Source organism: Cyanistes caeruleus, chromosome 14, assembly GCF_971803275.1.
Source record: "Cyanistes caeruleus chromosome 14, bCyaCae1.hap1.1, whole genome shotgun sequence".
In the NCBI taxonomy this organism is placed as follows: domain Eukaryota; kingdom Metazoa; phylum Chordata; class Aves; order Passeriformes; family Paridae; genus Cyanistes; species Cyanistes caeruleus.
Genome location: NC_141714.1, coordinates 8,549,299 through 8,561,345, shown reverse-complemented (window position 1 = coordinate 8,561,345; position 12,047 = coordinate 8,549,299). Strand labels below are relative to the sequence as shown.

Sequence of the window (12,047 nt, the reverse complement as noted above, 5' to 3'; positions counted from 1 at the left end):
GCCATCACCCACAACTCCTGATTTGGCAGAGCCCGGCAGGATTCGGTGCTCTGAAGGTTCTGCAGTGGGATCGCCTTTCCCCTGCAGTTCCCCACTCCTGGCAACTGCCCGTGCTGGAGTGGCACCATAGAGCTAGCACAGAGCTCGGGTGCGGCCAAGAGCAGCGTCACAACACTGTACCAAAAGAACTTGCCTTCTATTGCTTGGCTTGCAATTTTTCATTTGTGAGGGTGGCTTGCTGGAGTTTATTGCCCTCATGCTTAAGAGATACTACAGTTGTAATTAGTCACCTCCCTTCAGGCACTGCAGAACTCTTTGAAGAGGGTTTCTCACTACACCTTGTCTGTGGGTTTTTCAACAACCCGCTCAGTCTCCAGCACTCTGCAGAAACACTACTTAGAGAAGGCTGGTGCAGCACTTTCTTTGCCTACTTAATGAGGCAGTCAAATAAAATACAGAGGACTACAAAATTATGTTTTTTCTTCTTCATAAAGGTCCTTACAAGGGACCTCTGCCTAGCACATAATCTTTCCCAAAAGTCAATCTTTCAGCAAGTTTATTTACACAGAACAGCCTTGAAAACTTGCCATTCCTTGGCAGCTGAACTTACTCTTGTGCTCACTTACAGAGTAAGGAAAATAGTGTGGCACCCAACCCTTATACTCTTAAAATCTGCTGGGGGTTAGGTGTCCTTCCTTTTGTTCTTCTCACCTATGGAATTTTTTCCCACCAGTGGTAGGGAAAAAATCTGACTGCTGGTACTTAGTGGGTGCTTCAGAAACAAAGAGTTTGGCTGGGCCCAGGGGGACAGGAAAAAAAGTGAGGTCGGGGACAGCCAGAGGCTGCCTGGTTGCTTCAGCTTCAGAGCAGGACACTCGCTGGGAGCTGTTGCAGTGGAGAGAAGGGAATTTACCATCATCCAGATGGAGCTGCTGCTTCTTCTTCTCCTTCTTCATTGGTGGGCCTCGCAGCTGTGCCTGTCCTGCCGGGACGTGTGGCAGTGCCACGCACAGCTGCGTGATACATTGCTGACACATCTCAGCCACCAGCCCGGGATCTCTGCTCATTCCTGCCATTCCAGCCGGCTGTTCCTCAGAGTCCTGCAGGAGCACCGGGGCTGACTGCCCGAGAAGGCTGTTACGGGGTCCCTGGTTCTGTTTTGTTGTTAACTCTGTAGTTATTGTTGGTTGTTTGCCTCGTTATACATACTAGTAAAGAACTGTTATTCCTATCCCCAGATCTCTGCCTGAGAACCCCTTGATTTCAAAATTATAATAGTTCAGAGGGAGGGGGTCTACAGTTTCATTCCAAGGGAGGCTCCTGCCCTCCCTAGCAGACACCTGTCTTCCAAAACCAAGACACAGTCACATACAAAAAGGGCTGGAAGCAACCAGATTTACTTAGTTAGCCTACACTGCTGTGCACCAGTGGAGAATCACACACTTTTTTCTACCTTAATACACCTAAAACTCATAAATTCTTGAGCTTGACCCATAGAATTCTCATCTGTGTACAAAGCATCACATGGAAAACAGAGAAAGTGTTAAAACTTTTAGAAAAGATAAAGCATTAGGAATACTGATGCTAAAGATAAAAACTTATGACAGGGATCCTTCTCTATCTCTCTCTTTTGTCTCAAACATGGCCTCCAAGTACCACTCAGTAAAGCAGACAGTCTCATAGATGCTAGAACCCATGGTGTGCCAACAAAGCCCGGAGAAGAGACATCCTTGGTGTCAGAGAGACAAAAGATAAATTACAGGAGTGTGTCTATGGCACATATATTACAACCACTGCAGCTGTAGGTTCAACTTTGCCAAAGGTGCCACAGATTTAAGCTAATAGAAAGAAAAGCATAAAGTGAGATTTTATATACCATTAAGGATTATGAGAATTCCATCTTTATAACACAAGAGTGCTCTGGGAATACATACAGATCTCTATATGGCTGCTGTCTCAGTGACCTTGCCACAGCTCTGCGGAGCTGTTCTGCATTCCGTAAAATATCATTCTCATGAAATTAGCACTTTAATAACCCTGGCTGCAAGTACTTACTGTGGCAAAGCAATATCCACGTACTCACAACAAGCACCCCTTCCAGGAAGTTATCAAAGCCCAATCGGATTACAAAAACTTCAGGCATATCCTGTAAGGCACGGACACAGACATGCAGTCTGTTAGTGGACACCAGTTGTGAAGGGATGACACTAATGCAAAAAAATAGATCTCAGCAAATATGCTTCTGAGCAATAGAACAGGAAGTTATCCCACTTCAGAAATTAAGCTCTTTCATGAAAATGAAGGGCTTTTCAGAAGGTCATACAAGTAGCCCACGAAAGATGCTGACTGGTTTACAGTGCTGGACTGACAAACAGCCCAGCTTTTGGTCACTCAGCGTACACCACAATACTATCACCCAGTGAGGAAGTACAGCACTAGGACCCACTCAACAGTCATATTCCATCTGAGAGCCATTACACTCCCAGCATGCTTTTTTATCACAGACTTGTTTTTGAGAATCTGTCAATTAACCATTGTAGAGCTGCCCCATCTTGTTATTTAAATGCAAACTTTGCAGTGCTGAGTACCAGTCTTAATAACCCACTCCTTAGGAGCATAAGCATCATAATAAAAAGTCAAGCATTTTCATAATGCTTTGTTAATGAGGGTCAGGGCCTGGCCGGACTTGGCGTCCAGCCCAGCAACAGTTTCTATATTGGCCAAACTCTGGTGAGTCTATTATTTTAAAATAATTTACATATTTCCTGCCTTCCATGGAGATTCTTGCCACAAACCACCAGTACATGGTATATATCAAACAACTAACACTTCTACTTCTGAAGACAATAATCTGATGCTACAGAAAACCTGCACTTAATTGTAAACACTTACTTAATGCAAAAACAGACAGGTCCACACGCTGAGCTTACTCCATTAATTATGGCATGAGTTTTGAGAAAACCAAAAACTAAGGACCTCACTTCATGCATTGACTGGTCACAGTCTAGATCTGTAAACTGAGCAAAATTAACCAGCCCAGAGTTCCAAACTTTTATTTTCTGGTTATCTCTTAACTGTCAATGACTAAAGTGTGTCAACATTAAATTTCTCTTGTTTTAGTATTCAATGCTAGATAATACTATTATATTTAACTCGCAACTGAACAGAAAGCAGAACTGCATACTCTTTCAGCAGCTACAAATAAAATATCTGCATTCTTAAATCATTAAATTCTCAACCATTTCTAGCAAAAAATATTGAAGTTAGATGTGTGAAGTAAACCAAATCTAGACACGAAATACATTTTTCTGACAGTCAGAGAGTTAAAATGTCAAAAACAATGTTAAAATTTGAATTTCCATGAAAATCTTTAGCAGGAACATAAAGCCCAAAGAGAATACAGAAAATACGACAAACAGTATAAATGTAACTAAACCAAAGGAGGCAATAAAAATGAATGACTGATGGCACAAGGAGAGGTAGTTGCTGACTCCTCTTCACCCGACAAGGAATATGAGAAAAAATTAACTTCCACAGAATTAGTACTACAGAGAATCAGAGCACTTAGTATCTTTGTGGTGACTGCTTTTAGCTGGAGAAATAAAACCAGAAACAAAACAAAGACTGTCAGTGATACGATTTCCTGTACTAATAGAAACTACCTCATCTGCATGTAAGAACAGCTCACTAAAGTGAATTTATGAAGGAAAAAGTCCTCAAATTACAGATAACCTAGTCAGGAGTTTATAACAGCATTATTTTCTCAGGTCACCAATCATATCAGAGGATGAATCTACTGGCAAAGGCAACTCTTTTGTGAAGCCATGCAACTTCATCCCTTCTGCTCCTCTGCTGCACCAAGATGCATTCACCAGATCTGCTTTCAAATATGCTGAGAATTCCTTGCTGAGCACTGCCAATACCAGCCAAAATACACATTCTCTACTGCACTGTATATTCAAAGCATCTACCACAGAATGCCACTCTGAAAGATCCACCACTTCATATTCCAACATTTAACATTCAACAGAAAAGACTAATACATCCTGTTAATTGAGAAGAAAATACTGAACCTTATACAAATTTACGTAACATACATATGAAAACCAGAATCAAGTCAGACAGACTCACAGACATGAAAGAACACTTCCCTGTGTGCTTCCTTGTTGATCTTTGGCCATGACCAAGAAATCATTATAGCTGTTCTGTAATATTGGAGTGTAACAATAAATACAAATTATTACCGAGTCTGCCACAAATCAGTGTGAGCCTCCACTGCCATACAACCAAGTCCTGCAGAGAAACAACACAATTTCATATTCCTGACAAGAGCAGTAATGACAATAGGTACAGCTCATTTCTGCACAGGGATTGCAGGGAAAGGGAACTGCTGGGTTTTTTAAGACAATATGAAATTCTAAGTTTCCAGGCAAAGTTTCAAAGAAAAGCTTTTAAAGAAGAATATACCAAAACAAGCAAGGAGTTAAGTGCAATGTTCCAACATTATAGTAAGTTGTAGAGACTAAAGCAGGAGGTCAGGCTGCAGCCAAGAAACAAGAAATTGAGAAAAGCATGAAATCCTATCAACTGCAAGCCATAACATTCTTATTCACATGTATGTGTAAGCATATGTACACACCTACAGACAAGTGTCATCTCTCTTCAACCCCTTAATAGAAAGCATCGGACAGTTAACAGTGTCGGAAAAAGATCTGCTTTGGGGCTGTACAGGAGGATTTCAAGCTATTTCAATCTAAATTACCAGCAATTCTCCACCATTACCAACACTTTACCAAGACTCAGTAGTAACTAAGGAAAAATCTTGGATATCCAGTAACCCTGGAACCATTTCTTTATTACAAGGTTAAGTTACACTCACTTTGAGTAGAAACACGACTTCCTCTGAGTGAGAAAACTAACAGGCACAAGACTAGCTAACTCTGTATTTTTAAACTGTATTGAATTGAAATGTTTCCAAACATCACTAACAAAATATTAAGGTAGTGTAGTACTGCTACCCCATGCCCTTTCAGACTATGTAAATTAACAGATCTTAGACCTGAAAACACAACAAAATACGAAAGTCAGGCACATCAACATGGCCGCAGATCTGCATCTCTGTCCTGAAGCCAAACAAACAGCTGCTGCAAAATACCACAAGTCATCAATGAAGAAAGGAAGAAATAACTTTCTGAGCGAAGTCGATAGCTCAAAAAATATCACCTGAATAGTATTTTAATCCAGAGGTCTTCAATGAGAAGATGGTCAAGCCATACAGATTACTCCTATGGCAAAGAAAGTGGTAGCTAGCAACACTTCCACATGTGCACAGGGCTGTCAGCTTCTCTAAAGCATCAAAACCACCACAGGTACAGAGGTCAGCTACAGGCACCACTTATTGCCTCCGGCACAGTCCCCTGCCAGATGAGAAAGATATGAGCCAGTCTTCATCTAGGCATTTGAATACAATTTCCAAAGAGCTGTTCAGACAGATGGGAAACAGGGCATGGGTCCCATTATTCATTCCAGCTGCAAACTCATGTTTGTGGTTACCAAGTACCAGATGACAGGGGCAGAACAAATGATTCCGTTTAAAAACTGTATCAAGTACAGGTGTTCACCACTAAAATAAACCTGCTCACTAGTAGTACACCTTCAGAAGGAACAATTAATTCAAAAAGTAAACAACTGGCAAAAGAATTAACCTGATGGACTGTCACCCTGAAAACTCAGCTTCTGAGCTTGCTGACATGGTTTTCTAAAGACTTTCCCAGGACAGTAACTGTAAACATAGATATGTGTACATTCTTTCTGTTACACGTCTTGTGATGGGCATCTCTCATGGCCAGTGCAGTGAGAAAGTATTATCCTGACCATCCAATCCCTGGCCGTGGTCAGAAGCCTATAAATCCTGGGAGGAAAAATAAACTCTCTCTTCCTTTCACCACACCTCGAGCTGTGTCCGTGTGATCTATTCAACTTCAGCAGCAACAATGGACTGTCAGACAATGTCTTCTCCACAAAGATGTTGATATTAAAATTAAGTAGGCAAGATGAAGAGCTTGAAGCAAACACTGTGCAGGACAAAAATTCAGAAAGGTGACTTCTGTGTGCCAAGGGAAATCATAACAGTGAGCAGAGACATGAGATTCTAAGAAAAAAGTCCTCCTCATTATCCACAGTACCACTTCAACTGAACTCCTCTTCACACACTTACCCTTCCTCTCTTGCACAACATTCTTGCACTTCCAATGAAACACTTTCTTACTAGAAGGAAAACAGCAGTAAGCAGCAGTGTGACCCTTGAGCCCCTTCACACTGATAGACGCTTCCTCTCTACTTCCAAAATGGGAGGCAGGACCTGGTATTGTTTTCACTAATCATGATGACACATCTTGTGCATTGAACAAGACCAAACCAGAAAAGCAATAAAGGGATATGAGTTATTTGTCAGAAAGGTAAGAAACATAGGAAAAAAAGGCTACTCAGTTTTCCTTCTCCGTAAATGAGTGGGCTAAAATGCTTTTACAACTCTTCCCGCATTCCCTTACAATTCATTTCTATGGACACTTCTAAAAAAAACAAGTTCAGTGTTCTGTAACTTTACTCATCAAACTAAGTCTCAAAAACAGTGTCTAAATGACACTTTGTCCACAAGACAATTTTATCTGGGTCAGCAATTTTCAAATTTTATACCAGTGTTCACACCGCCCAGATAACTTCTACATGTTTTCTGCACCTGTAGTTTGAGAGCCACCACACTAGTAGAAGCAAGGTATAGGCTGTGCAGGACATACCCTGCAAAGAACGGAAAGGGTGGATAAGAAAGCAACCCAAAGTGAAGTGAAATTAAAGGTATGAGAAAGTTCAATTAAGAGTGACAGAATAAAATGTCAGCAGATCTATGGAGCCTACAAGAGGAGAGGAAGTCTATGGCTGGAAAAACTTGCTCAGGCTATTCTCAACAAAACATTGCTGAAGAGATCCAGTGTCTTCCAGCTATCTTCTTTTGACTCCATGAGTTATCACCCTCTCCAGCCCAACACCTCCCTAGCAATACCCTCAACACCCTATTCTCTGTGCTTTACAAAGTCCAGAGATAGGAAAATGCCAAATATTTCATCCATGTATGGCTGCCACAGAGTTCAAAACCCACACCCTTTCAAAACAAGCTTTTCCACTCATTCTTACTGCCTTGAATTTGCTGCCCTGATGCCGTCCTCATCTTGGCATCAAAAAGTCAGAAAAATCCAGAGGTGTCACAGGCAGGTTTTGTTCTAAAGACAACATGCCAGAATCCCTTGTTGAAGCAATTCAGCCACCTGCTTTTCTTTGATCATGCCCAGTTTCGTTGTTCAAAGACCTGCAAGGAATATGAGTCATGTCTGTGTGAGGATACCTAGTCACAGGTCTTTCATCCTCCCTTTAATTAACATAACTTAAAAATATAATTTTATAATTTACATATATTACCTTGTTTTAGGCTACTGTTCTTAGACCAGATATTTAATTCCATGGACAAAATCTCCAAATGAATTTGAGGCAGAAAGCTGCAATACACATTCACTGAAAAACACTAGTTCTCATTCAGGTTTTTTTGCTGGACAGGATGAAGCCCAGCTTCAAAGTCAACATCTCTGTGAGATACTCAGTTATTGATAAGACTGCCTGTAAATCTTGTGAATGCTAGAAATCATGCTGCCTCTGAACACTTGGGAGGAGCAATTTATTCACTGACCTAAAATTTTACGTGTAATACTGAACAACTTTTTCAAAGTTGCATCCCCAACTGCACAAACATAATCAGTTCACAAGGCTGCTGAAAGCAGCAGTTCTGCCATCTGTCTGCCTATTTCCACCTCACATTTGTGCAGGAACATATGTTTGTGAAGCCATGCCATGATCCAGAAAGAATCAAACTCTGTAACCAATCAGGGAAAAATAGAAAATTATTGTTAGATCATTTCCTGATCTATACAACCATGCATGCTGACACAAGCATGGGAAAAAACAGGAATTACATTACTAATTTTAATGACAGGGCCACTTTCGATGCAGCAACTTTTCACCAGGTTTAGTGACTAAATCGGAAGAACACATACGAATTTCAGAAAAAGTCACATAATTTTACTTAGTTTGCAATTGTGTTGTTGTTAAAGTAAGAAGCAGAAGGAAGAAAGTGAAGTGATCTACTGCTTACTAAGAGGAATCAAAGTGCTTACTGGGAAACATTTAAGTGCTGAGATCTTCGTCCCTGCCTCAGTTTCCTCCACTAATAAAAGATGGTAGAACTGATCAGTTCAACAAAACTTCCTGCAACACACATGAAAAAACCATAACACAAAGGTAACATTGTTACAGAGACACATATAGAATTGAACTCTCTTACAGCAATGCAAGAGTGAAACAGCACAAAGCTGATTTGCAACCTGTAGTGGTCTGGGATGGAGAATGGACACAAGACTGCACAGCAAATTGGCTACTCAGAGCAGCAGTTGCTAAACAGTTGGTATCTACAAAAGGACAGATGTCGATTTGCAAAAGACCTGGGTAAAGAAACAGTGGAGTCTCCCTGCCCTCCTTTCATTACTGGTACTCTGATGAAATCACATAGGAGTTATGAAGAGCACATAGGGAAGACTTGCTGGGGTGGCAGGTTAAGTAGGAATCCACAGAGCTGGGTTGTCATGACAGCAGCTGAAAGTATGCAAGAGATGTATAGATCTTGGGTGTCAGAACAGCAAGGACTACAAATAAGACTATTAATACATTACATTTTTAAACAGCAAGAAGCATACACTACATTTCATTAATAAAACACAGACTGCACGATAACTGTTTGCATTGGTGAAGGTGCATGAGGGTCCAGGACATATACAAAAAACTTGTATTTAGTAAGTACTGAGAAAGCACAGGTTCTCACAAACTTGATAGTCATGCTATACGTAAGAGGAAAAAAGTGACATGCACTCTGGTGGACCAATACAGTCAAGTCACAGCTGGAGCTTCAAAACTCACCACATGAGCTCCATTCCATTTAAAAGCAAAGTAAAACAGCGGAAACTCAATTTCCCCCTTACATTAACTCTGCAATCAAACCGACTGGGATCATGCAGCAACTTGGTAACTCATCTCGGCTAAAAGGAAGTAACTTCCTGTCAGAGAGAAGTTACTCCCTGAAGTGTCTGAGCTCTACTTGCAGCAGCATGCCAGCTCTCCGGCACAGGCAGGCTGCAGGTTCTGACATGCTGGGCAACACCGTCCTGGCAGGTCACTTCTGAACGTGATGGGGCACAGGGTTCAAGACAAGCACTGAACAAGAGTGGCCAAGGATGGGACTAAAACAGGCCTTTGTTGGACACTCTTGCAAGGAAGCTTGAGGGAGCTTAGAGGGAGGATAGGAGTAACAGGTGTTTATGTGATCTGTTTAAAACTCTGTGAATTTAATGTGGTGGATTACTCAAGGACTTGGGATGTCTAACACTGGGGATCTTCAGGAGTCATTATAAAGCAAGAACTCTGCATGATCTGCGACCAAAGTAGGTTTACAAGTGCCTGGCACAGGGAATGTACAGGTACACTTAGTGTTCACAAACCCGGGACTCGCACAACAGGGCTCTTACACTGGGTACTCACCATCCAGCACTGGTGAAGGAGAGGCCCACACTCATGTAGAACACATGGACAGCGAGAGACTGCCTAGTGAAGGGGTCCCAGTAAGGACTATTGGTGAAACTTGCGGGGCGTGAGCTACTCAGGCGCTGCTGAACACAGCCCACGAGCGGGGAAAGTGCACTGCCCACGGAGCGCGGCGGCCGGAGCTGGCCGCAGAACCTGGCACAAAGGCGGCCGCTCGGAGAAGGGCGCTGCCAGAGGTGTGAGGGATCACGGGGTGCCACCAGCGAGCCCCGTGCGCGACGAGCCAAGAGGGGCCGAGGAGGGGTCACCAAGATGCGGGCGAGCCCGGCAAGAGAGCAGAGCGGCTCCCGGGAAGCGGGGGCGCCCGCGGGCCGGGCCCAGGGCCAGGCATGGGGCCAGGCGAGGACAGCGGCCGGGCGACAGCAGTGGGGAAGGTGCCGGACGGGAGGCGGTAGCCGGCAGGGAGGGAAGGGAGGGAGGGAGGGCGCCCGGCCGGGGGGGAGCCGGGCGGGACGGGCGCGCACGAGGCGCCCACGCGGGCGGTCGCGGCGATACTCACTATGGGTCATTGGTGAAGCGGGGACTCCGGGGGGGCTGGTATCCGTACAGGTGACAGTAAAGCACATCGAAGCAAAAGCAGCACATCTCGGCCGACACCACCATCTTCCTGCAGCCGGGCCCGCCGGAGCCAGGGGAGCCGAGCAGCGAGGAGGCCGGCGGGGAGACGCCAGCGGGGCCCCCGCCGCAGCTGGGCGGCAGCGGCGGGGACAGGGTGCAGCCGGCGGCGCCCCCCGCCAGACCCCCGAGGCCGTTCAGGCGGGGGCCCCCCGGCGGGGGAAGCGCCCCCGGCTCTCCCCCCGCCGCCGCCGCCCCGCCGCAGTGGGAGCCGCCGCCACCAGAGCCAGCTGAGCCTGAGGGAGGGGAGCTGGAGAGTTTCTGCTTCTTCACCCCGCAACAACCCGCCGCCATCTTGGAGCCGTCTCCCCCCACGCAGCGCTTCCGACCCATGGCGGGGGGGCCGGCCGGCCGGCCGGGGGACGTGCGGCGGCCCGCTCCGCCTCCTGCCGCGCCCGCTTCGCCTGCACGGGGAGGGGGCGGGAGAGGGGAGGATGAGCGAGGAGCAGGAGAGAGGAGAATCGGCGGGGAAAGGGAGAAGAGATAGAGAGAGCTGCGTTAGAGCGACCCGGCGAGCAGCCCCGGCGGCCAGGGCCGAGCCTCAGAGGGCAGCGCGGCCCCCAGGTGTGGCGGCCTTTCCCCTCCCCTGCACACTCCGAGCCGCCCCTCTCGCCTTCCCCCCGCGCTTTATCTCCTCCTTCTGCCAAGGAAGTGGAGCAACTCCACCTGGCGTGCTAAAAAAAAAAAAAAAAAAAAAAAAAGGAAATCAAATAACCCCACAAACCCGAGCTCTGCAGGCGCCGCATGGCAGGAGCAGAGCCCTTGAGATGGTTAAAAACACCCCTCTAAATAATTCAAGTGACCTGAAATGCCTTCCTTTGGGAAAGAGAAGGGGAGGGCTGTGTTGGAGCCGCCAGGCTGGGATCCTGGAGAGAGTGCTTAGATGCAGCTATTAAGCATGCAGTCGTGATGGCTGTAAGCCACGGGCTTTATATACATATATCTATATCTATATATATATATATCTATATATATCTCTGTGTGTGTGTGTGTATATATCTCTCTTTTTAATTACAGCTTTGGCAATTACTTCATAACCAGTAAATAGCAGCTCGGAGTGTAGACCCACAGCTGCAGAGCCAGCAGCCATGACCTGGTGAGACCACGGCCCTGGGTGCTGGCAGCCCGGGAGGAACCTCAAGGGAAGTGAAATCCAGAGGAAAAAGGATATGAGTTCCTTCTGTTCTCCAGACACCAAAAATTAAGCTTATTAAGGAGGGGAAATATGTTTTATATTAGTGTTTTACATTAGCCTCGCATATAGAGATATCTATATGGATGGAGAGACTTAGATACAGACATAAAGTACTTCAAAATCTGTATGTATATTTAGAAAATAAGACCTCACCCGTCAGTGTTATGCAGCCATCTCTGGTATGGGATGTAACAGCTGTTTAACATAGAATAGCAACACTACAGTATCAAGGAAGACAAGGGGTTGAGGACTGCCACACAGAGTTAAAATAAAATCACAGATTTAGAGAGACAGCCTTACACAAGCTGAAATGCAATATACAGAAAGATTTCAGTCTCAAACTAGAGACTCAGTTTTACATTTCTTGACAGAAATGGTTTCTCCAACATTGTCATTATATGAATTTTGACTGCATCTTAAATGATGGATTTGAAGAGAAAATCCCCAATTACTAGATCTCTAATACTAATGAGTTAAAAGGCCCTTTGAAGGTTTCTGTCCAAATACTGGCCTAAACTCCTCTTGCTTTGACTGTGAA

General features: G+C 44.8%; 1 protein-coding gene across 2 annotated transcripts in view; it reads right to left on the bottom strand.

Annotated features, from left to right (window-relative positions):
- The window catches only part of AMMECR1 (AMMECR nuclear protein 1), a 96,607-nt gene that overhangs the window by 63,249 nt on the left and 21,311 nt on the right, over window positions 1-12,047 (bottom strand). The window contains exon 2 of one of the 2 annotated variants that reach the window (XM_086850619.1): window positions 10,199-10,718. In XM_086850619.1, the coding sequence (XP_086706745.1) occupies window positions 10,199-10,718 (520 nt within the window). Of the gene's footprint in view, window positions 1-10,198; window positions 11,353-12,047 lie in introns of those variants that run through there. The other variant, XM_086850618.1, reaches the window with a different exon arrangement.